This window comes from Indicator indicator, chromosome 17, assembly GCF_027791375.1.
Source record: "Indicator indicator isolate 239-I01 chromosome 17, UM_Iind_1.1, whole genome shotgun sequence".
Taxonomy (NCBI): Eukaryota; Metazoa; Chordata; class Aves; order Piciformes; family Indicatoridae; genus Indicator; species Indicator indicator.
The window spans coordinates 5,560,116-5,584,662 of record NC_072026.1 but is presented as its reverse complement, the minus strand read 5'-3'; the positions used below and the strand labels follow the sequence as shown (position 1 = coordinate 5,584,662).

General features: G+C 46.5%; 1 protein-coding gene across 1 annotated transcript; it reads left to right on the top strand.

The window, feature by feature from the left end:
- Nucleotides 1-1,540: 1,540 nt before the first annotated feature.
- HEPH (hephaestin) lies at nt 1,541-23,073 on the top strand. Its single transcript, XM_054388813.1, has 20 exons — nt 1,541-1,701; nt 4,002-4,246; nt 4,992-5,204; nt 5,745-5,924; nt 6,309-6,563; nt 7,141-7,309; nt 8,884-9,023; nt 9,209-9,340; nt 10,344-10,555; nt 12,800-12,950; nt 13,220-13,432; nt 14,708-14,918; nt 15,187-15,326; nt 16,197-16,328; nt 17,282-17,388; nt 18,117-18,342; nt 19,781-19,920; nt 20,288-20,450; nt 21,504-21,536; nt 22,324-23,073. Exons 1-20 carry the CDS (start codon nt 1,541-1,543, stop codon nt 22,575-22,577), a joined length of 3,477 nt encoding a protein of 1,158 aa, XP_054244788.1. The 3' UTR covers nt 22,578-23,073.
- The last annotated feature ends 1,474 nt before the right edge of the window (nt 23,074-24,547 follow it).

Here is a 24,547-nt window from a genome sequence, read left to right as displayed (position 1 = left end):
AGTTTCTGAAGCTAGTTCGGGATGTTTGGAATCAGGAATGCAGGTTTAGAAGGGATATGAATATGAATCTCATTGGCATATGCTGCTTGAATCCTGAGTGTTTAGTATGGGATGTAGTGAGAGATTTCAGAGTTCCTCTGGGAAAGCTGTTCCAGTGTGATGCCAAAAGCCTACAGAATATCCAGGTTTGCTGCAAATAGCTTGAGATAGTCATGTTGCTGTTGCCAAAGACAGAATAAATAAGGACAATCTCTGTGAAACTCCTTTCTGTGTCTGATGTGTTATGTCTCCACCCCCTTCTTTTGGAAGTTAAAGAAAACTGATTCCTTTAAGCTTTTTTTGCTGGGTCACATTCTTGTAATTCCTTTGCTTTCTGTTTCTCTCAGCTGAGTGTTTTCCAAGTTGCTGTTCTGTCTCAAGAGCTGAATGTCTGTTTTATATGGCCCCCAGATTATTGCTTACATCCGGCTTTGTTAATTGTATCACTGGAGGAGATCTTTCTTCAGCATTTTCACGTGGGTTTTTGTTTAGTTTGTCATTCGTTTTACCCCTGAGTAAGTTTCTTACCCTTTGGTGTGATTCTGCTGCCCCATATTGCATCCACTTATACAGGTAGTTCTTTGAACTTGCACAGAAGTGTTTTTACCATTTCAGACAATTTCTGCAACTTGCCCTGGGTCTCTCTTGAGTATTTCTGATGCTTATTCAGACCAAGTTTGGTGTCGATTGGAGGTTTTATGAGTAGGCTCCTTACTTTGATCTAAGTCAAGGGGAAAATCATTTAATGGAACTAAGTTAAGCAAAAAGCCTTGAGCAGTCCATTTGAGGTGCACTCCCTGGGTTACACAGAACCACTCTTTAAAAGCAATCTTTAAATGACTTTATAGTGACAAAATCAGACTTCCTCAGGTGGTATAGAATTGAAAGATCTTGACAACAGTTTAACACATAAAGATATTTGCTGAGGATTGTTTCCCTGAGCTTTGGATGTGTCCCGTAAGATGATTTGGGACATCAGAGGTGGTGAAAAATGTCACTTTTAATTCCAGCGCATGTGTCACTTTTGCTCAGGGCTCTGCTGCCCTAAGATGACCCTTACACAGCATGTGGGATCTGCAGGTGCCTTTTCTGCTAACACAGCATTTGCTGTGAATCTGTTCACCTCATCTCCTGCTGAGTGAAGGTTTAGTGAATTAGCAGTATTTTCTCCAAACTAGGGAGCAGGTATTGGGAAGAGAACTATAGACAAAAAGAAAGGTTAATCAAACTGCTATGAGAGGCACCTTTGTGCTGGGGACTGATTAGCAAGGCATAGTCTCCATCCAACTTTTGCATTGATTTTATTGTGGGAGTGATTTCCTTCTTGGATATTTGAGTAATGATCCCAGTACCTGATTTCATTCTCCCTGTTTCCTCTGTGCCCTTTCAAAACGTCCAGTTCCTTCAAACCATATAATCACAGTCCACTTCTCTTTCATTGCCTTTTTTTCTTTTCTCCCAGATAGGTGTAACCTCCAACAGTGCCTTCATTCAGGCTATGATGGGATTGTTCTGGCTGTTGCTGCTTTACATCCACACGCTGTCAGCAGTGCTTGCTGGAGATGTCACTCGAGTCTATTACCTGGGGATCCGTGAGGTGGAGTGGAACTATGCCCCAACGGGAAGGAACGTGCTCGCTAACCAAAGCATCGCTCACAACCTGTATGTGTAGCTCTGGCAGGGTTCAGCCTGCTGCTGGCCTAAAATAGCCATTTAATGAGAGATTTCATGCAAGCATTCTGGGGCATCTAAGCAAGCAAGAGACACCCTCTGATAGATGCCTGCTCTTTATGAGCTTAATGGTTAACTTGTTTTATCGTAGGAACATAGAAACTATCCGTGGGAGAAGGAATGGTCAGCGTTAAGGAGCAGCCAGTGCCTGCACAGAGAGGGAAGTATAAACAATCTAGAACAGAACAGATTGTGCAATGCTCTGCCCTAGGGTCTCCTTTTTCTTAGCTCCAGCTGGTGATCAGCTTGTATAGCCTGAGGCATGATGACTTTTCACTTTGGTGGAAATGACTTCACAGAGCCAGCTTGTTTTAGTAAGCCTTAGACTTCCAGCGTGAATTTTTAGGGGTTGCCTTAAAAAAATGTGTTTCTTCTTTACTTGCAAAAGAAAATCTGGAAACTTGAGTAATTACTTTGAGTCACTGGAAAAACAGGTTTTGGGTTTAGCTTTCAAAACACTAAACCTTTTTCTTTGGTTGCTTTTTGGTTTTGTGTGTGGGTTGTTGTTTTTTGTGGGTTTTTTTGGGGGTGATTTTTTTTTTAATAGCTTTCCACAGCTTTTAAAAGGCATTTTTCTTGGTTTGGTTTTTTTGTTGTGGGGTGGTTTTTTGTTGTCTGTTTTGTTTCTTTTTTTAATTGCTTCTTCCCCTCATTTTCCATGGCAAATAACCTGTATGTCTTGACCTGCTGTCAGCCATTTATCCCTTTGTAATAAAACCCACTCAGGTTTATACAAACCTTTCAGAAACAGCACAGGGAGTCATAGGAGGGGTTCACAGAAAAACACCAAGGTCTGTCAGTTTAGTGTGGGCAAAAAACAAAAAAATCTATGTTCTCTGGAGATGCTGAATGGACTTAAATTAGTTCACAGAGGAAAAAAACACCCCAAATTCAGAATTAATAAAGATGTTATCGCTGAGTCCTGCAGTTATAATGACAACAGTAGGTTTTGTTTGCTTTCTCCCATAATAAATGAAGAGATGGAAATGAAATTCAAGGTCATTAAACTTCAAAGCAATTTAGAAACTGTTCTGTCACTGACAACACTTAGCTAATGGGACTTTTGCAATGATTGCAGAAACCAAATTGCTAGCAGTAAGAGAAGGATGTGATATTGATATGAATGACAAAGGTAGTAAAATGCTTGAAGAATATTTTTGTTGGGAAGAAATAGACTGGGTTGGAGGAGAAGAAGAGGCAAATCTGCAAAATGAAGTAGGAATTCTCTGTAAACCCTTTGCTAATGGTGGCTGCAGGGATGACTGCAAAGGGCTGAGCTCTAGGTGCTATAGCTGGAGCTCAGCCCTTCACAGCTTCACATGGTGAGGGTGACACTCAGTGTTTTGGTCTCAGCTGTTCATCTTCTGGAGCTACACATTGGAGTCTGCCCATGTTTCAGGCCTCCTTACAATACTGTAGGGTGATTGATCCTAGGGGGGAAGTGGGAGGAGTAATCCCAGCTCTCATTTAGGCCAGTCCCACTAATACCTGCAGCGTGATTCATCTCTTATCTACTCAGAATTAGCCATAAAGAGCAAATACATTCATGAGTTGAACTTTAGTACCTGCAAGAGATTTTTAACTCTGGAAGCTGGTTACATGCTGGGTACGTACCTGCCTGACTCACCTGCTGTTCTACAAGTAATTCAGAACCTCTTAAGCAGAAAATTATCTTTTAGACTATGAATTTTGGCCAGAGAGCTCAGGGGTACCCCCCATCCTTCTTTGTGATTTAGCTGCAAATGCCATGAAGGCATTGAAGTGGGCATCTAAATGCCCAGTGAAGGCAGTCATGAGAAGGACCTTGGTCTCTCCTGTGTCACCTCCATGACTGTCAAGGAAGCACCATCTTTCCCATCCATTCCTTGCTTGCACTGCAGAGTTCAGGAGTGCACTTTGTGTCTGTTCCTGAAGAACTGGGGACAAGGCTCTGGCCATGGCAGTAGGCATCTGGCCATGCATTGTGCCTGTGGTCACAGGCTCACAAAGATGTTCTCAGGCTGGTGTCCCCCATTGTGTTTCATACGAAGTGCTGCCTGTTTCTCAAGCAGCCAGAGGTGTGGGAGGAGGCAGTTCACAGATGGTTTAGGGCATTCTAGCTAGAGCAGAGGTGCCAAAGCTCTGGGCTTAACCTGGGAAGCTGTGTGTCATTGTCACTCCCCTGTGTTATCAACCAGCTGTTCTATATAATGCATGACTCATGGTGCCTTTCCCTTCTCTGAATTTAACAGCAAGGCCTCAACATTCCTCCAGCCTGGCAAAGACAGGGTGGGCAGCACGTACAAGAAAGCTGTCTTTAAGCAATACACAGACTCCACGTACACCACTGAGATTCCCAAACCTGGCTGGTTGGGATTCCTTGGGCCCCTCATCCGAGCAGAAGTGGGGGATACCGTTAAAGTACACCTAAAAAATTTTGCTAGTCGACCATATACAATCCACCCTCATGGTGTTTTCTACGAGAAGGACTCTGAAGGTAAGAGAGCCATTGCCATAAGGGAGACAGGGTTTTCTCACTGGGATCTTAGGGTTATACACTGAGGAGCAATGTCTGCAAAGCCACAGGCTTGGTTAGCTCAAAGCTCTATTGCTGGAAGGCTACTGCCCATAGGTGTTTAGTAAAGTCACCTGCTCTTGGGTCTCAGGTTCATGGGGATGGGAGTAGTTTCCTGACTGGGGCATTTACACAGGCCAGGTTTCTTGGTTTTGTTTGGGGTTGGTTTTGTTTTGGTTTTTTTGGTTTTTTTTTTCGAAGAACCTCCAAAGCTTGCTGGTGGGAGCAGAAGGAAATGAGCTGTATTCATTATTTGAAGTGCTGTAGTTTGAGTCTTGAGTGTGATAAGCTTCAGGGAGTTCACAAGAATGATGAAATATGAGACCAAGGAACTGCTCTTGAAGCAACTCTAGAGACTGTAGTGAGACTGACTGTTGCACAATGCAGAGTTGAGGGCAAAGTAGCAATAGGCAGAATGGGAATTGTCTTTCTGACTCAATGCAGACCCATTTGGGGCAAGCTGCTTTACAATGGCTCTGTGCCTCGGTTTCTCTTTTGAGATAATGATGATTAAACACTTTCAGCCTTGGGGTGGTGAGTCTTCCTTTAAAATCTGTTCCACACATATATATGTGCAGCTCTGAGTGAGAGCAGTCCAGTCAAAGGTTATATGTGTGGACATCTCTGCTGCTCTTGAATGGATGTTGTGATTGCTCTGTTGTTCTAGGATCCCTGTATCCTGATATGTCCCCCCAGGAGCAGAAGAAGGACGATGCTGTTTTCCCAGGAGGAAATTACACCTATACTTGGACAATCCCTGAAGATCACAGCCCAACTGCTGATGACCCAAACTGCTTGACCTGGATCTACCATTCTCATATTGATGCACCAAAGGACATTGCATCTGGACTAATTGGGCCATTACTTACATGCAAAAAAGGTAAAAACTCCAAGAGAAGGCATCAGTTCCATACTGTGAAGATTTTGTGGTGAGCTGAACAAGGATGGGTTGAGAAGATACTCCAGTGGGCAGCTCCCAGCTTCAGGGCAAAATGCAGCACGACTGGAGGAGGCAGTACCTGGGCTTTGTCCACTGTGTTGTCTTTATCTCGTAGTGGCTGGGCTTGCAGACCTCTTGATCTGAAAGAGATGTTTGAATCCGTGTTGAAAACAGGACTATTGTCCAAGTTTGTGTATTAAAAAACTGGGAATGGCTTCATTTCAGCAAGAATAAGAACACTGAAGATGTTGGAGTTCAGCCACACAGAGCTACCTGAGAGCAGGAAATTTGTTAGCAGGGATGTGTTAGAAAAGAGTGAGCCTGCTAGAACTCTGCAATGAGCTGTGGCAGGATGGTGGGGGAAGCATCTGTCTCAAATTTCTGTGATAAGAATTGCTCTTCTTTTGGTGTTCTAATCCCTTGACTGGTGTCTGCTTTTCTGCATGCATGGGTGTTTGTTCATCTCTTCTTTCTCCCTAGGAATACTGACTGGCAGTTCTCAAAGGCGCCAGGATGTGGACATCGATTTCTTTCTGATGTTCAGTGTGGTGGATGAGAACCTAAGCTGGTACCTGGATGAGAACATTGCAGCATTCTGCACAGATCCGGGCTCTGTAGACAAAGAAGATGAGGAATTCCAAGAGAGCAACAAAATGCATGGTCAGTGTCACCTTTATGAAGCTGCTGACTCTGGTGTCTTGAAATACACTTTCTGCTGTTGTGTGCCAGGGGTTGGGTAGAGGGGAGAAGCAAGACGGCAGGCTCCGAGATCATGTGCTGAGCAAACAACATCACAGGGACAGCAACAGCTCCAGGGAAAATAAAAGGGTTATTTGAATTTCATCTTTGGCTCGAGTGAGCCTTCACTAATTGTTTGGAGATATTTGAATACCCCTCATTTCCTGGAACTGGGCTCTCCAGAGCAAGAGGAGGATGATGAGTTCTGATTACTTCCATCCTCCAAGTGTCTGTACTGTGACCTCATGGCAGAAGCTCTGAAGGCCTCTTTCTAATCTCTGGTTTTTGGCTTGCTTGGTTTTGCAGCTATCAATGGTTATATGTTTGGGAACCTCCCCGAGGTGACAATGTGTACTGGGGACTATGTTTCATGGCACCTCTTTGGGATGGGCAATGAAGTTGATGTTCATACAGCCTACTTCCATGGAGAAACACTCAACATCCGAGGCCACAGGACAGATGTGGCCAGCCTCTTCCCAGCCACTTTTGTTACAGCAGACATGATCCCCAGTAACCCTGGGAAGTGGCTACTGAGCTGTCAGATCAATGATCACATAGAAGGTAAGGCAGAGGCTGGAAGATGTCATGCACTCTGCAGCCTCCTTTTTTCTCCTGGTGTGGTCCTGTGACCTGCAGCATGGGAGGGGACAGCACCTTGGGCAGTATTCACATAGAAAATGTCCTTAGGTGAATGGGGTGATTCCTTGGCTTGTACAAATTGGAGTGGATCAATGATTGATTAATGTGCAGGCCAGGCTTAGTGAGGATGCCCTGTACCACTGGAGAATGGTCCACAGTGGTCTGTGGTGCAGCTGAAAGCTAAGAGGAGGCAGTGCTTTTAGAACTCTGATCCCTGTAAAGAGACTCTTGCATGGTACAACTGAGGACAGCAGGAGGCTCTGTTTGCTCTCTGTCCATACTTCCACAGCATCCAATATCCAAGGTAAGAAGCTCTGCTCACTAACACGAGAAGGCCTTTGTGGTGGGAACCACCTAAATTGCCTTCTCCCAGACATGTGCCTCTTGGGCCAACAGAGGAGGAATGGCCAGTTTGTGGTAGGGAGGTGGGACTATGTTCTTTGCCTGGTCAAACTGGCTGAGTGGGGTTAAGCATGTGTGTCTTCCATGTGCTGGGCAGCTGGGATGGGAGCGCTCTATGAAGTCCGGCCCTGTTCTCGGCAAGCTCCAGCACCCACCCTGGAAGGGAGACTTCGAAAGTACTACATAGCTGCAAAGGAGGTGCAGTGGGACTATGGACCTTCAAATCTTGACCAAAGCAGTGGGAAACAGCTGGATGAGGCAGGCAGGTAAGGAGGATGGGCTAGGGCAAGTGTTTGGGGTCTCCTGTCTGTGCTGGGCAAGGCTGCCAAGGAAAATGTGGAATTTCTTATCAAAATAGCTGCCTGCAGTTCATGTGGAGGGCATTTTATAGAATCACAGAATACATCTGATTGGAACAGACCTCAAAGATCATCCAGTTCAACCCTTGACCCAGCACTGAAGGGTCAACGCTAAACCATGTCCCTAAGTGCCGGGTCCACAGGCTGCTTAAACACCTTCAGGGACAGTGACTTCACCACTGCCCTGGACAGACCATTCTAGTGTTTGATAATCCTTTCAGTGAAGGAATATTTCCTAACATCCAGCCTAAACCTCCCATGGCACAGTTTGAAACCATTTTCTCTAGTCCTGTCACTTGACACCAAGAGGAGGCTGTGCCGCTCCTTGTTCCAATCTCCCTTCATGCACTTGTAGAGATCAATGAGGTCTCCCCTCAGCCTCCTCTTCTCCAGACTGAACAGATCATCCCATTGGAAGTGAAGGCTGCTGTAGCCAGACCATACTGAGGGCAGTACTGGGTGCCTTGAGGATTGCACGTGGAAGTGTGCTCTGTTTCATAGCCTTGCCCACAGACACCAGGGGCCCCAGCTTAGGTAGAACATGAGCTCCTGCATCTGCCTCTGGGCTTCAGATCTGCTGTGCCTGCCCTAGGAACAGTGCTGTACGTCTGAGCTATTAAGAAACACATCTTGCAGCAGACACAGGGTGGCAGACCCAGCCTGCAGATAGGCTTCAGTGTAGCTGTGCCACAGCAAGCAGTTTCCAGGAAATCAAATGGAGTGACCTTGATGACAGCCTTCCATCCCATGGGTCAGATGGCTGTGAGAGCACTTGGCAAGCGGCTTCCCATTCAGACTTGGCTAAGTTCCTCCCCTTCTCTCCCCCTCCCTGGGAAGCTTTGGGGAGGATATTCCTCTTTCAGATGGAGAAGCAGAAATGCAGAGTGGTTAATGATTTACCCAAAGCCAAGCAGCAGCTCTCTTGCAGACCTTCTGACTGAAAGCTTCTCAGGCCTGTGAGCTGGTCTTGTAACTAAACTGCCTCTTCTGCAAGGCAAGTTATGTCTGCCTGCATGTTTGGCCAGGGTGGTGGCAGTGGAAGTAAATCTCTTTACAGCTGTTGTGTGGAGGTTTTGTCAGTTACAGTTGCAGTTGTCCCCTGGACTCTGAACAACTCTGTGTTCTAGCACTGCCTTTCCATGTCTTCACTGTAGCTTTGTTCCCTGCCCTCTTTTCACATCTTCTGTGGAGATGCTGTTCAGACTTGTGCCACTGAACCTGGCGGTGTCAGCAGGCAGAGGGCTACATGCTGGAGGTACTCCCTGAGCACAGCAGGCAGATGAGTCTGTGGGATGAAAGGCTTCACAGAGACAAGCTGTGTTTCTTCCAATCCAGAGATGCTGTCCTTGTCTGAAAAGCTGCAAAGTCTTGGCAATGCTGCTGGCACTGGCAGAGGGCTGTGGACAGGGAGCAGAAGGACAGGACTGATGTATTTATTTTTTTTTTTTAGCAATGCCCTGATGTTTGCTTTTTGCACTTAGCCCTGCTGAGCAGTTTTTCAGGCGTGGCCCATACCGAATCGGGGGAGTCTACTGGAAGGCAAAGTATGTGGAATACACTGACGAGAGCTTTCGTGAGGAGAAGCAGCCATCAGAAGAAGAGAAACACCTTGGGATACTTGGTATGCTTCCAGAGGATTCTGGTCAGTCCCCTATTCCTGCTGTCAGGGCTGAACAGCCCTGTCACCTTTCTTCTGTGTCTTCCGCTCTCAACCTGGGTGAAAGGTGGCTCTTGCCTTCTGGTTTGCCTGGTTGTCTGGGGAGTGGCTCCTACCCTGCTGACATGCTGTCTCTGCTGTTTGCTTAGGTCCAGTGATCAAAGCTGAAGTTGGAGACACCATCCTGGTGACGTTTTTTAACAAAGCTTCCTGGCCTTTCAGCATCCAGCCTCATGGAGTGTCCTATGGGAAGGCGTGGGAAGGGATGTGGTACCATGATGGTTTGTGGCTCTCTTTTCTTGAGTACTTCAATGCTAATGCTAGTGGTGGGGCTCCATAGTCTGTACCTCCTCTGTGCTGGGGAGTTCCAGCAAGTAGGAAGGACTTAAATATCCTACTGGGTAGAAGCCAGCCTGGTCCTCTGAGGAGCCTGAGGCTTCCCTGAAGGATGCATTCCACTGAGCTGATGGCCAAGGAGGTTGCCAAATCACAGAACTGTAGAATGTTAGGGGTTGGAAAGGACCTTGAAAGATCTAGTCCAATTCCCCTGCCAGAGCAAGAACACCTAGAATAGGTCACACAGGAATGCATCCAGGTGGGATTTGAATGTTTCCAGAGCAGGAGACTCCACAACCTCTCTGGGCAGCCTGATCAGGGTTCTGTCACCGTTACAGTGAAAATATTTCTCCTTATGTTCATGTGAAACTTCCTCTGCTCCAGCTTGCACCCATTGCCCCTTGTCCTGTCATTGGACATCACTGAGAAGAGCCTGGCTTTGTCCTCCCCACACTCACTCTTCACATCTTTATAAACATGAATGAGGTCACCCCTCAGTCTCCTCTGCTCCAAGCTCAAGAGCTCCCAGCTCCCTCAGCCTTTCCTCACAAGGGACATGTTCCACTGCCTTCAGCATTTCTGTGGCTCTGCCACAAAGGAGTGTGGATCCAGAAGTGCTCAGATCATCTGTAGCTGTTTGAGACCCTCTGAGCAGGGCAATGTGCTTGGTTCACTCCAGCTTAGATAGCTACATGCTTCCAGCATTTATGTCCCCAGATGCAGCTGGATCTGCTTCATTTCCCACTGCCACAGCACTAGGGGAGGAATTTCCATGGTGTGGAGAGCATCTCCCTGTAGGTCTTTTAAACATGCTCACAACCACACCTTGGAGAGGCAGGGTGGTTTAGTTGAATGAAGTAAAAGCCCAGGATGAGTGTGGCTGGGGAGATGATGTAAGCAAGGTTATTATGGAGACCTTGGGAATAACGGTGCCGATCTCTCTCAAAGGTCTGTCCCAGAATGGGGTTTCTGTTGCACCACTGCACAACTTCACCTACCGCTGGACTGTGCCGAAGCACGTTGGGCCCACGTCCAGCGACCCTCCCTGTCTGACCTGGCTCTACAGCTCAGCTGCCAACCCTGCCAGAGACACCAGTTCAGGCTTGGTAGGGCCTCTGCTCATCTGCAAGCCAGGCACTTTGGATGACAACAACAAGCAGGTAAAAGGGTGTTTTCTGCCACGCTCTTGCTGGGTTCTTGGCTTTCTTGGAGAGAAAGGAAGCTCAGCGAGACACTAGGGAACAGAATGGAAACAAACAGGGTGAGCCCAGGGGATTGAACCAAAGCCATGAGGCAGGTTAACATCAGCACAGCTGGTGCCCAGGGCTCATCTGGGGAAGTCTGGTGCTCTGGGCTCTCCTTAAAATGGTTTCTGGGGTTTGCTTTAAATTTCATACTCCAACTTGGCTGAAAAATTGTGCCTTGGCATGTGACTTGGTAGATAACTGAGACTTGCATAGCAGGCTGCTTTCAGAGGCCTAGGGAGTAGTCATTGCAATCTCAGAAACATTTGGAAAGCCATTGTCACTCACAGGTGTTTTTCTTGAATGCTTTGAGGTTTAAATGAGCCTCGTTTCTTCTCCAAGATCAGCTCATTTTCAAGCAGAGCTGGCTGCAAAAAAAAGAAAGAAAAAAGAAAAGGGCATGTGAAAATTCATGCCAGCTTTTATGCTTTTGATGAAAGAGAAGTATTAACCTATCCTGCTTCTTTCTCTTTTCCCATTGTACTGGGTGGGGGGGAGGCAGGGAGGCAGCTTTCCCTGGTCTTTTGACCAGGGAAGGGGTCCTTGTGCTGCTTTATTAATTGTAAATACCTGTAAATATTGTAAATACCTGTAAATATTGCAAATACTGTATATTTGTCCATATTAATTGCATTCCATTGTAGATTGTAGTTTTGCCTGTAAATACAGCTTCCATTTGTTTCCACTGAGTTACTCTGGCAAAAATTAATGTTGGGGGGGTGGTGGAATTTCAACCCACCGCATTACAAAATTCATGGACCCCTTTCCCTGGCCAAAAGACCAGGGAAAGCTGCCTCCCTGCCTTCCCCCCTCCCCATGTACAATAGGGAAAAGAGAGAAACAGAGAAGGTTAATACCAGGCAAAACAAATGCAGCCAAGGTCAGCAAAGCCTGTTAGAATCTCCCCAGTGAAGAAGCAAGAGAAGAACTAGAGATTGTTTTGGGAAGCAGATCTTATGGGAGATATCCTTCCAATGGAATTGTTTAGAATAATCATTATTTTCCTTTTTACACCCAGTAGTGACTTATTTACATTTTTTACTACTTTCTGCTCAAAATCTATGAAAAATTTTAAAGGCATAGCCTAAAACTACCACAGGTGGACCAGAACTTCCTCTTGAAATTTCATTTTTGGTAGTAACTCTAGGGAAGGAAGTTAATTAATGAACTGGGCAACTGCTAGAGAGATTAGCAGAGCCTTACTCTGAGTGACAGTGGGCATCAGAAAACCAACCTAGTGCCATCCTGCCAGCCTTGTGGTGTAGATCAGGGGGTGGCTGGTGAGTCCAGAACCAGCTGCCACAAGAGCCTTCTAGAGGGGTCTGCTGTCTGAGGGGGCTAAAATAGGAGTGCAGAAGAGATCAGCATGTTACACAGGGTGAATCGTGTGAGCCAAGAGAATGGTGATTGTATCCCACCCTCTATTTGAAGGAGTTGTGCTGATAAAGCATCTGCAGGTGTTGAAAGGATGTGAACAAAACAGACTTGTTTGGAAAGGTAGGGCAGAGAAAAATCACTTGGGGCAGCAATTTTGGCAACCCTTTAAGAAATGCTTGATTGGGAAAGGTGCACAGCCACTCCTTGTGTGCTGCAGAGAGGGGAATCACTTTGCCCACTCTGCAGTATGTCTTCTGGATTCAGCTGAAGATGATGATTCTTCCTGGATGCAGTTGAGGAAGGTGATTTCAGAGTGAGAATCTGGAGATGTTCCTTTAGTGGGGGAACACACCTTGCTTTGGAATGCAATTCCTAGGAGTATTGACACTTTCAAGGCTTTAGGGTAATATAAAATAGCCCAAATCCAGGAGAAAAGAGGAGTGGAACACAGTTAACAGCCTGCCTTAGGGCTGGGTTCTGATCTCTAATTTGGACAGATGATGACACCTACACCTAAACCTAGGGGTGGTGGGGGAAGGAGGCAATGACTTCATGTCCTTGGCTGAATTTTGATCACTTGACTCATGTGCAATGTCATGGAAAATGCACAAGTGGTGCCTGTCACCAAACCGAGGAGGAACATTCAACATGAGTCCTGGTTCTCAGTGAGCCAAGCTTTAAGATAAAGGGCAACCTGAGAGTCAGGCAAAAGATTTTCAGCTGTGAGGATGGCTGATATGTGGATTTTAAAGATTAACAGCCATCATTATGATTGTATCTTAGAAAGGAGTCGACAAAGAGTTTTACCTCCTCTTCAGCGTGTTTGACGAGAACCGCAGCTGGTATTTAAATGCAAACATTAAGTACTATTTGAGGATGGAAGAGACCTCTGTGAAAAAGGATGATGGCTTCGAGGAATCAAACAGGATGCATGGTATGGCCTGATGCTCTTCTGTGTGCAGCAGAACATGGGGTGGTATTCACCTAAAGCCTGAGCTGGAAAGCTGGAGGGGCTGCATGTTGTGTTGGCCTGGAATCAAGGAAGGGGAGAAGCAGGGCATGGGACAAGAAGCACAGCTCTCTGTAGTCATGTCCTGAGCTTGTTCAGGACTGGGTTCAGGCCTGCCCTGTCAAAGAGTGTGCACAAAATGAACCTCTTGGCCCATACCTACCTGCACAGAGCTAATTGTTTTCTCCTTGTAGCCATCAATGGACTTATGTTTGGCAACTTGCCTGGGCTGAACGTGTGTGAAGGAGACAAAGTGTCTTGGCACCTTCTGGGCTTGGGCAGTGAAGCAGATGTCCATGGAGCTGTGTTTCAGGGAAACACTCTGCAGATGAATGGGATGCGGAAAGATTCGACCAGTCTGTTCCCACACACGTTTGCTACAGCCTTCATGCAGCCTGACAATGAGGGTAAGTGCCTGCACATCTCCCTTACCAGCAGGAAAAGTCTCCTGCTGTAGTATTTGCTCCTGTGGCTGATTCTTCAGCACCCTGTAAGCTCTTACAAGGTGAGTTGTGCTTTACAGAATTGTAGATTCATTTCTGTTGGAAAAGGTCTCTAAGATCATCAAGTCCAACCAACACCACAATGGTCATTAAACCATGTCCTGAAGTGCCATGTCTGTACATTTTTTGAACACCTTCAGACACAGTGACTCTACCACCTCCCTGGGCAGCCTGTTCCAATGCCTCACCATTCTTTCAGTAAAGAAATTTTTCCTAATATCCAATCTGAACCTCCTCTAGCACAATCTGAGGTCATTTCTCTTTCTGTCACTTGATGCCAGGGAGAAGAGACCAACACCTACCTCACCACAATCTCCTTTTCAGGTAGTTGTAGAGAACAATGAGGTCTCCCCTCACTCTCCTTTTCTCCAGACTAACAACCTCAGGTCCCTTAGCTGCTCCTCACAAGACTTGTGCTTTAGACCCTTCATCAGCTTTGTTACCCTTCTCTGGATATGCTTCAGCACCTCCGTGCCCTTCTTGTAGTGGGGGACTCACTAGATCATATTTGGTCCCATTTATGAAGCTACAGCTCCTGTCTTTGCATCTGATTCTGGAGAGGAACAGGAAATAGAGGATTTTGTCCCAGACTGATTTTTCTGGACTGCCCCTTCTTGGCAAATCTTTGTGGTGACAGCCTCGATGGACAGTGCTGCCTGTGACCCACACAAGTATGCAAACACTTCTCTCAGAATGAAGCAGCAGACAGTTATCAGAGATTAACTCCCCTGTCTATGGCTTGTGGAGGTTCAGGTTCATGACAGACCCCAGTCTTCTCAGTTTGTGTGATAGTAACACAACACTGTGTCACACCCCTCCATGTGATGGCCTCGGCTGCCAGTTGTCTCCTTCCCTTTGGTGTTCACAGGGTAGATCTTACATTTCACCAGAGTCCCAGCAGTGGTGGCACAGTTGCATCACTCTGTTGGTTTCTTCACCTCTGATAAGATGGCCATTGCATAAGAAAGCCTCCTGAGATTATTTTTTTTTTTGGTAGGACTTTGTTGTGCCCTTCCTGCTGGTTTCTCTAACAACCTCTTTTAATTTTGGCCCGTGGCAACCAAGCTGCCTAAACAAACACATTCCGATGTCAGCCACGTCACAAGCTCTGGTGGGAAGCAGCTGCTTCCTGGGACCTTTCAAAGTAGCTGATCTCCTTGTTCGTGCTGCCTCCCTCAGGGACCTTCGAGATCTACTGCCAGACAAGCAATCACTACCAGGCTGGAATGAGGGAACGCTACTCCGTCTCCAAGTGTGGCAAAGGGGCTCCTGCCCCTGCCCCCCAGTACCGGGGGGTGCGGACGTATTACGTCATGGCAGAGGAGGTGGTGTGGGACTACGCCCCTGACCGGAGCTGGGAGAGGGAACGGCACAACCATTCTGCAGAGAGGTAGAGCCCTCCTTCTGGGGAAGCCTTGGGCAGAGTTTCTCAGTGGACCTTCTTGGTCCACTTGTAGACCTTGGCTGTCTTGTCAGCTGGTGCATACGCCGCTGCTGATGGGAACCCCAGCCCCACCTCGCTGCCCCCACACCTTTGCTGCCAAAGGAGGTCTCTGGGAAAGCCATTCAAGCAGTGACCCCCCTGCCGCTGCCACAAGTTAGCTGTTTGTTGCCTGTGAGCTTTTTGGGTATCTCAGCACTGGTTCTGCATTTCTCAGCTATGCTGATGTGTTTCTGAGCAACGAGAATGGGCTGCTGGGCTCCAGCTACAAGAAAGCAGTCTACAGGGAGTACACTGATGGCACTTTCCAGACCCCCAAGGCCAGGATAAATGGGGATGAACACCTAGGGATACTAGGTAAGGAGATGTGCAGAGGGTGCTTCCTCTGCTCGCACAGCAGTGGGACTTGGACTCAGTGGCTAAGGGCTGTAATCTAAAGGGCTTCTAGGTATTTGGGCATCTGCTGTCTATGCAAGTGGAGAGAAATTTGGACTATTTTCTATCCATGTCTGCCAGCTGTGGAGGAAGAGGGTCCTGAACACAGGCTGTAGTAGAGAAGACGTGGTTCTTGTGCCTGCCTCTGTGCCAGCTTTTCATGCCTCAGGCAAAGTATTTTTCACACTTGCAATCTTCTGCCTGTAGAACAAAAACAAGTGCTGATTTCTACAGAGTCTGAAAGATGTTGGGAAAAAGTCTGTAGTTATGGGAGGAATGCTTTTGGGGCAAAAGCAGGCAGGCCTTGGGAAGTGGAGGAGCCCATGGGGGTGGCTGATGGAAGTCTGTGGAGACACAGCTCTATAACAAACCCAGGACTGTAAGTGGAGCCTGAACTGAAGCAGTATAGGCCATTCAAAAGAGGCTGCAGCTCTGATTTGTGGCAGTCAGGCCACATTGACTGTTACCACATTTTTAAACCAGCAGCAAGGCATGATCAAGACACTGTGAAATTTAGTATAGCAACATTCAGAAATGAAGCCTTACTTGTACTGGCCACAGTTAAAGTGCATAACAACCTTCATTACCCTCATAGTGAAACTCAAAGTTTGGTTTTTCAAGACTTATTTGGATTGGGGCTGACCTCCAATTCTCTTTAGGAGAGAGATGGTAGAGAAGAGGGAGGGGAACATCATAAATATCTCAAGGAAATGTCTCTGGGGAGAAGATGATGAGAGAGCTGGGGATATCCTTGAGAGATAGGCTAACAGAGTACATTATTCCTATCTCAAGGTCCTTTTCTGTGGGCTGAAGTGGGAGATATCCTCAACATCGTGTTCAAGAACAACGCCACACGACCCTACTCCATCCATGCACACGGGGTGCTGGAAAGGGGGACAAGGCAGCCACAAATAGCGAACCCTGGTAAGTCACTTGTGGTCTCCAAATGTGTTCTATATGGCTTTATGAAGCTGGTTTTAACCTTATAGCTGGACTAGTTTTCCTGAAGTAGGCTGAGATGTATTTATTTTGTTATGGTAGAGCTGGGCCTGAGCAATAAGTGGTCTGACAGGTTCGTTGTGGTTTTGGTGATGTGACTTCTGTGGGAATGGCAGCCCTGAGAGTTTGTGTTCTGCTGACTTCTAGGATAAGAGTTGCACAAAATTTTCCATGTGCAGCCCCAGCCCTGAGTGTGGCCTGTCTGTAGGAAGAAGGGTGATGGCAGTTCACAGCTCAGTCACTCTGCTGTAGCCCTGGGCTGACCACTTACGGTGGGGGATGGCCTGCCCCTCTTGTTTGCAACCTGTGCTCTCTGTGATGTGCACAACAGTGTGAAAATTGCATGAAAGAGGAGAAATGCACCATTGCTTGTCAGTTTGTTTCAGGGTCCAGGAGCTGCTTTGTATAATTTTTGGTCTACCTCAGCTCGTGCAGGGTGTCTGAGCCAGGTGTGCAGCCAGGTCCCATCTGTCTGGAATGTATTGCTGACATACAAAAGAGTGATTTTTTTTTTTAAAAAGGGAGTTTAAATGAGCACCATAAATATACTTCAAAGAGATGAAAGATCATCTTGAGCTGCATCTATACTGAAAAGAGGTGGAATTTTCTTGGTCAGGTCCAGCCTCAAGGGCAGCAGATACAGCAGAGCTGTGCTGATACCTGTGTGTGCATCCTGTGACCTCTCTGCCTGACTTGTTAGTAGGGAGCTGCTTCCATTCTGCTTCTCAGGGTTTGAGGAAAGAAGATGCAATGTCCAACAAAATCAGAACTGAATTTGCACTTTGGAGACCAGGTCTTTGGTTTTGTCTTGCTCTGCATGCTGCTCAGCAAACTGAATTGTGTGGCATTGATTTTAATGGTGCTTCTGTGTCCCTCAGGTGACATCGTGACGTACCGCTGGGAAGTTCCTGAGAGGTCTGGCCCGGGGCCAAATGATTCAGCTTGTGTCCCTTGGATCTACTACTCCATGGTGGACCCAGTAAAGGTGAAAGAGAATTTAGAACCAGAAAAGCCCAGTTAAACCAGTTTTTCACTCCCTCTAGAAAACAATGAGAGCTGGGTACAGTTTAGAGATGGGCACAGGTGAGAGGTGGAAGAACCACCTGGTGGCACGTCCAGCCTTATCCTGGGAGGGGAAGTCCTCTACATTTGTCCCAGTGTTTGCCCTTATTTTTAACTAACCCAAACCTTCAGAAAGCAATTTCCCTGTCTCCATGACATTAGCCTTCCTTCAGTTATTTGAAGGTTATAAGAACATCTCCCATTAAATCCTGGTTTCTATTAGTGAGAACCATTGGACTGATCAAGGAAGACAGAAGTTGTCCAAAATCATGCCTCATGGCTAAAGCAGGAAGATTTGAGCATTACTAGGGCCAGTTGTTTCAGGAAAACAACCTGAAGGATCCTGCAGTAAACCATCACATTCAAGCCAGACATCATTGCCTTTTTATCTCAAGTTGCAGATGTTTTTGCAGCCAGAGTAGAGACTGCTTTGATACCATTCATATTTATGAGTTTGGGATTTGCATTCCTAAGAGCATGTAAAGTCTCTCTGTTCTTGTATCTTGGTAGCTGATTTTCACCCATTAGAGTACTTAAACAGCAACATCATTTATTTTAAGTTAGGTGATGCAGGGAAGAGAAAATATGGTTGCTGAAAGGCAAAGAACTGCCTACAAAAGAGAAGGTCTTTGTCTCCTTCATTCTGATCAGGATATGTACAGTGGTCTGATTGGGCCCCTGAAGATCTGCCGGAGAGGAGCTCTGCAGTCTGATGGGATCAGGAAGGACGTAAAGAGGGAGTTTGCCCTGCTGTTCCTGGTTTTTGATGAAAATCAGTCCTGGTACTTGGAGGAGAATGTGGAATCTTACAGTAAGGGAAACCACAACGAGATCAACCTGCTGGATGACAAGTTTGTGGAAAGCAACAAAATGCACGGTAATGCCTGTTAGACACCTGAGCACCCACTGCTGTCTCTCCAAGGTGATGTTGGTTCTGAGATCTCTGTAAGGAGTCAGCCACCCAAACCCAGGAGCCTGGCTGCTAGTGAATGTCCTCATCCATTGCCAGTGGCAGGAACAGAATTAAACTGTCTGTTCTCAATATTGCAGCACAGACCTTTGAGCTACAACGTAGGTTAATCGTTCTGGCTGTCCCTGTCAGGAGGAAGAGCCCAGAGAGGTTAATCTCTGATATGGCTGAATGACTAGGGACAGGAAATAAAATCAAATGTGAAACTGACCTGTCAGACTAATTTCATTCTGTTCATCTTGGGACCTTTAGAGTGTATTTCAGATTAATTGCCTGAGCTGTGTGGCTGCAGTACATGGCTCAGGTTTTTTAGCTGATGACCAAAAAGCAGTTTCTACCATAGCAGGATGAACAAGTGTTTCTGAATTAATGTGTTACTTAGGAAGATTTTTATTCTCCACATTATATCTGGATCTGTCTAAAGTATTTTCAAAAACCGAGTCCCGTGGCAGTTGTGGAGATGGGAGTAGTGAAGAGCTGCATTGTGTACTGTCATTACTGCTGGGTTTGTACAGGTGATAGGAAGCATCTCCAGATACAAGTGTCCATTGTTGTAACTGGTAAGCCAAAGTTATAGCCAGCAAACCCAATAATGAGCTTGGATGCTTGTTTTGGGCTACAGAAATTGCCTGTGGCAGCTCTGGGAGTACAGCACCAGTGTTCCTGCCCTCAGGCCATGTCTGTTTCCATCTTATTCCCTCTGTGACCATCTTTCATGCTTTCATCTGAACATGAAAGTTTCTCTGTGTGAGCCATCCTATTCAGCTCACCCACTGGTTTGGTCCCTCTCCTGCCCTTGCAGTCAAAGCAATATTCTTCCTTCTTGCTGTGCTAAGTATGAAATAAAGTCCCACCAAGTAGCAATTTCACAAGTGATGAGCATGTAATGTGTACAGCCAGCATGAGACCCTAACAATGGCAGAGTTGCCTGTTGGGCAGGATTTACCTGATTTAATTGTTCAGCAAGTGAATTGTTCAGAAATTGATCTGCAGATGTTTTCCTGTAATTGGGCTGAGAAGGCCATTTTCACTTGTCTTGACATCTAGAAAACCATCTCTGCTGGCTGCAGGTTTTCAGCAAGAGGTAGTTTTTGAGATTTATTTCAGCTGAGCTTCAGCATGGCCTTGGATGCAGGTCACTTTTCCTGTCTGTTAACAGAGTAATTGAGCTGAAGAGTGGCTGCCAGGCTTTTGGAGGATTGTCATATGGAAGACACTAACTGGTTGCTGTTATCAGCTTTAGCATCTAACTTGCCCTGCATCTTCTTCCCCTGAGGTGGTTCAGCATCTTTACCATTTCAGTAACAGCCTTTCCTGCTCTCTCTGCATGTTGTTTACTGCACAGCCATCAATGGGAGGCTCTATGCAACCTTGCCTGGGCTGACCATGTTCCAGGGGGAGCTGGTGAACTGGTACCTACTGGGAATGGGTCAGGAGATTGATATCCACACAGTCCATTTTCATGCTGAGACCTTCATATACAAGGTAAGACTGTGCTGCTGCTGATAAAGCAGAGGCTGAACACTGCTATCACTTTTGCTGGACTCTGGTGGACTTGGACTTCTGGAAAGACTTCCCAGCAGCTTTCCCCATCTAGGAAGGGGATGGACTCGCTGAGCTTCTGCATTGTGCTGATATGTCTAGCTTAACCCTTCTTAGGACTAGGCATTCCCAGACTGTTTTTCCTTTCCCATCTACAGGTCTGGAGCTGCTCTTTGAGAACTTTTCTCCTTTTTTTTGAGCTTTTAAAAGCTGTGGTAGCACTGCTGTGGTCTCCAGTGACACTGAGAGCATGTTCTGTCTGCGAAGATGCTGAGTACTGCATGTTAACAACCTCCTCTCCCTTTGACAGAATGGCAAAAGCTACAGAGCAGATGTTGTGGATCTGTTCCCTGGGACCTTTGAAATGGTGGAGATGTTGGTTGGGAACCCTGGGACATGGCTGCTTCACTGCCATGTGTCTGATCATATCCATGCTGGTATGGAGATACTCTTCACGGTCTTGCCTCCACCAGGTAGGGAGCTGTCACTGATTGTTACAACTTTCTTACATACCATAAACAGCCAGTTAATTGAGCAGATAGTTAATATTAATTTAAGATGTTCCCTTTGAGTGTGTTAATACCTGCAGCTGGCATCAATGACAAATGGGTTTCTGGGGTTTACATTGCCTGTGTTGTTACTGAGTTATTTTGGCTTGTGTTTGGGAAGCCAATGTTCAGCTGTAATTGTTCTTACTAGGAATATTACCTGGGATCTAAATGCATGTTCTAAGGGTTCTCATTTCACCAGGAGGCACTGGAAGGTGACACTCTGTACTGGGTTTGCTGCAGTCAAGTTGATTTTCTTCAGAGCAGCTCATACTGTGCTGTGGTTTAGATTAGTTAATGAAGTGGAGTTGGTAACACACCCGGGTTTTGGCTGTGGGAGAACAGGGATTGCAGAGAGTCTGTTTCTTAATAGGTTGGGGTGGGTGAGAGGTAGGGAGGGGACACAGCTAGGACAGCTGACCTAAGTGGCCAAGGGATAACCCATGCCATGTAACATCAAGCTCAACTTTTAAAATAGCTGAGTTATTCCAAGTATCTGTGCTCAGGAGCTAGCTGGGTATTGGTCTGCTGGTGGTGAGTGATTGCTTTGCTGTCACTTGAGCTTTTTGTGTTTTGCTCCTTCCCTTCCCCTTCACATGTTGAGTTGTCTTTAGCTTGACTCACAATTGGTTTTTCTTGCTTTTTGCCTTGCAATTCCCTCCCCATTTCTCCTAGGAGGTGAGAAAGTGACTCTACCAGCCAGGGTCAGCCCAGCACATGCTCAGAGGCTTGGATTGTGCTTTTCTTCCAAAGGCTGTAAGGGGCTGAGTGGCAGCAGTAGGTCTGCTTTTGAAGCAGATACCACAAAATCACTCTTGATGTGATAATGGAGAGGGAAGTGTTGACAGGAGACAAGAAAACTACAAGCCCTGGAACACCATGCTGCCTTTGGACCTGATCCTTGCCCAGTGTGCTGTGTGCTGGACTCTTGACCTACTTAGCCCAACATTTTCTCACCCTCTTTTTGTTTCCTTTCAGAGCCAGTGCTTGCAGTAATAAACCACAGCACAGGTATGGTGTGTGAGTGCTGCTGAATGCTGTGTGAGTAAGAAGGAGGAGAAGGAAGGGAGATCTCAAATCAGTACGGAGGTTTAGATCTGTGTGAGGAGAAGGAAGGAGCATAACCACCATTCACAGCCTTTCTCCTCTGCTGGATTAGCCAGCACAGTAGTCTGAGGATGGATAACAGGGAGAGTTCCAGGTTGGTTTGTTTTTCTCCACCAAAAGTCTGTGCTCTGATGATTAAAAATAAGGAAGCTGGGCTTGTCAGGCTTGTTTGGCCACGTTGGTGAAGAAGTTTAGTGCCTTTTGCATCCTGTTGTACTTACTACATAGGGATTCATCTTAAGAGTGCAAGCTTGGAAACAGGCAGAGATTTAAAGGAGGGTGTTGCACAGGGGGTGATATTTCTCATCCCTTTCAATCAAAACCCAAGGGATACCTCAGATTAGTCAGGCTCCCTTCTTGGACTATGTGGTTTAAGGAATTTTCACATTCACCATAAACTAGAGCAGGGTAGATTTAGGCTGGATATTAGGAGGAAGCTCTTCATAATGAGGGTAGTGAAACTCTGGAGCAGGTTGCCCAGTGGTGTGGGATGGAGTAGATTAGGGAAAGAACCATTCGTTCTCAAATCTCTGTGAGACCTCAGATGAGGCTGGAGGGATGGCAGCTGAGTCTCCTTTGGCTTGCTTTGTTTATGCTGGATTTATCTTTTGCTCCATTTTGGTATTTCTGGGAATGTTGAGTTGTGATATTTCCAACTCTCATTGGAACTGACTTTTTATTTGTTTCTCAGAGTTGCCACCTGAATATAAGGAAGATGAAGATGACTCCCAGAAGATGGTGCTTTTTGGAGCTAAGTTGGCCCCAGGGCAGATAGAGGCCACAGTCATCAGTCTAACTGTTATAGGAATTATATTCTTTGTAGTCATCTGTATCCTCCTAGGACAGATCATCTATCTTCAGAGACAGAGGAGGTTAAGACGCAATCGGAGGTCCATCCTGGATGATGGATTCAAACTCATGTCTAAAAAGAGTTCAGGGCTGTAAAAGCCATGGACAAAGTGTGGGCTTGGAACAGAGGCTGGATTAATATCCACAGCAAAGATTTTTGGGGCATCATTTCAATTGTACACTGTGATTCTAGAATCTTAGGAGGGAAAGCTGGACCCCTGACCTCCTCAGCACTCTGTGAAGAAAAAGCCCATCCCGGAAAGATCCAAGGACCCTTTGAACTGACTGAAGGCAAGCAACAACCAGGAAGAGTCCTTCTGAAATACTTCTCGTCCCCAGGAAAGAGGGGAGACATTTCTACTAATCTTTCCAGAAGAGCTTCACTTGATCTTTCTCAGCACACTAACTTAGGTCAGTTTCCAGTCCTCCTCCATAGTGAGTTGGGAATTGTTTCCCAAGAAACTGTGAGCCTTGAAAATAATTCATCTGAAGGAGGAAGATAATATTTTCATTTTTGTGGATCAATTAAGAATATGGAAGAGAAAAAGCTAATTTAGATTTGGATTGCTGGTTTATGATGAGTAATTGGACAGATGCCAATCCAGGGCAGCACATGTCATGGTGGGAGATAACTCCATCAAGGACCCTGACAACAGCTGTGCCCCACCATCAGCCTCCCTGTGATGCATCTTCCTGCTCTTGGCACCTCAGGCAATGTGCTTTGATACCAGGCATCCTGTACTCTGTGTTGGGAGAAGAAGCTTTTTCAACTGCTGCAGAGTGTCATGGTGACTTCCCTGTGTCACAGTTCAGTCACGCTGTACCTCAGCACCAGCACAGCTCCTCGTGTGCAGGTCAAGGATGCTGTGATGTTCTGTGAGGTGATTTGGATTCTTCCTTTCTAATACACTTTATTAAAGTTATCTCCAGAGCTGAGCTGTTGCTGCATTACTACTGTGAGCAGAGACAAAGCCTCAGTCCTGCGTGACCTGGAGTTTATGCTTGGGACAGAAAAAGTCAGGGGGGTGCTTCCCCCATGGTGGTGCAACAGCAGTTTTGTCCAGGCAAAAGCATGTCAGTAATGAAGGTGAAAACTAATGTGCTGGTGGAATTTATCAGTGTGGAGCAAACAAGCTGCAGTCTGTGGAGTATGAGGTGGCTTGGCCTCAGATCAGGGGTGCTGGCTGGAGGGGAGGGACTGTACTGGGGGGCCTCTTGCCTTTGAGATAGCAGTGTCACAGGTCAGGGAGATGGAAAGGCCCGTGCAGACAAACAGATGCTTATGGAGCTTTGCTCATGACTGGACCCTCTATGGCTAATGACAGTCCTCATGGGGAGAGGAGCTGGGTGCTGAGGAACTCTGCTTGGAGCCAGGAGGGGATGGGGACATGGTGCCCTGCACCCAGTCCCAGAAATACCTTTGGATTGGGATGGGATCTCCAGTCCCTGCACCTACAGCTGTCTTGTCAGGACCCAGGCTTGTGGGTAGGTGGTGAGCTCTGTGATTAGCCCCAGAGCTCTGTAGCCCACCCCCCAGGCTGTGGTAGCTGTCATCCATCAGCAGCTCTGCCCACACACATCAGTCACATCACCTTCCATGCCAACTACCAAGCAGTTCCCTCTCTGGTATCTGTCTTCTGGCTCACCCACCACATCCCTGTCATCTAATGGGTGCAGGTTAGTGCCTACATATTTCTGTCCCTGGTTTTACATTGGAAAGGACATAAAAGAAATCCTTTCTGGGTGGCTTTTGGAGACAATTAAAGCAGAGCCAGCTAAATGGCTGTAATGACAAGGGACTGCTATAGGCTGTTTAGGTACAACAGCAGCATTTCATTTGGAACAATAGCCATAACGTGCTTAATCATGCTCAATTCATACTGGGTTCCTGCATCGTTCCAGCTGCCCTTTCCTTTGGCACTGGGGACAAAGCTCATTAATTTCCTTTCATTATGCTTCATTAAGGCTGGTGAGGAGCTGGAGGGCTGTTGAGTGCTCTGAACATTGGTACTCTTTGCCCATTGTCAACCCTGGTTCAGCTGCTGTAAACCAGAGGTTTACAAGCC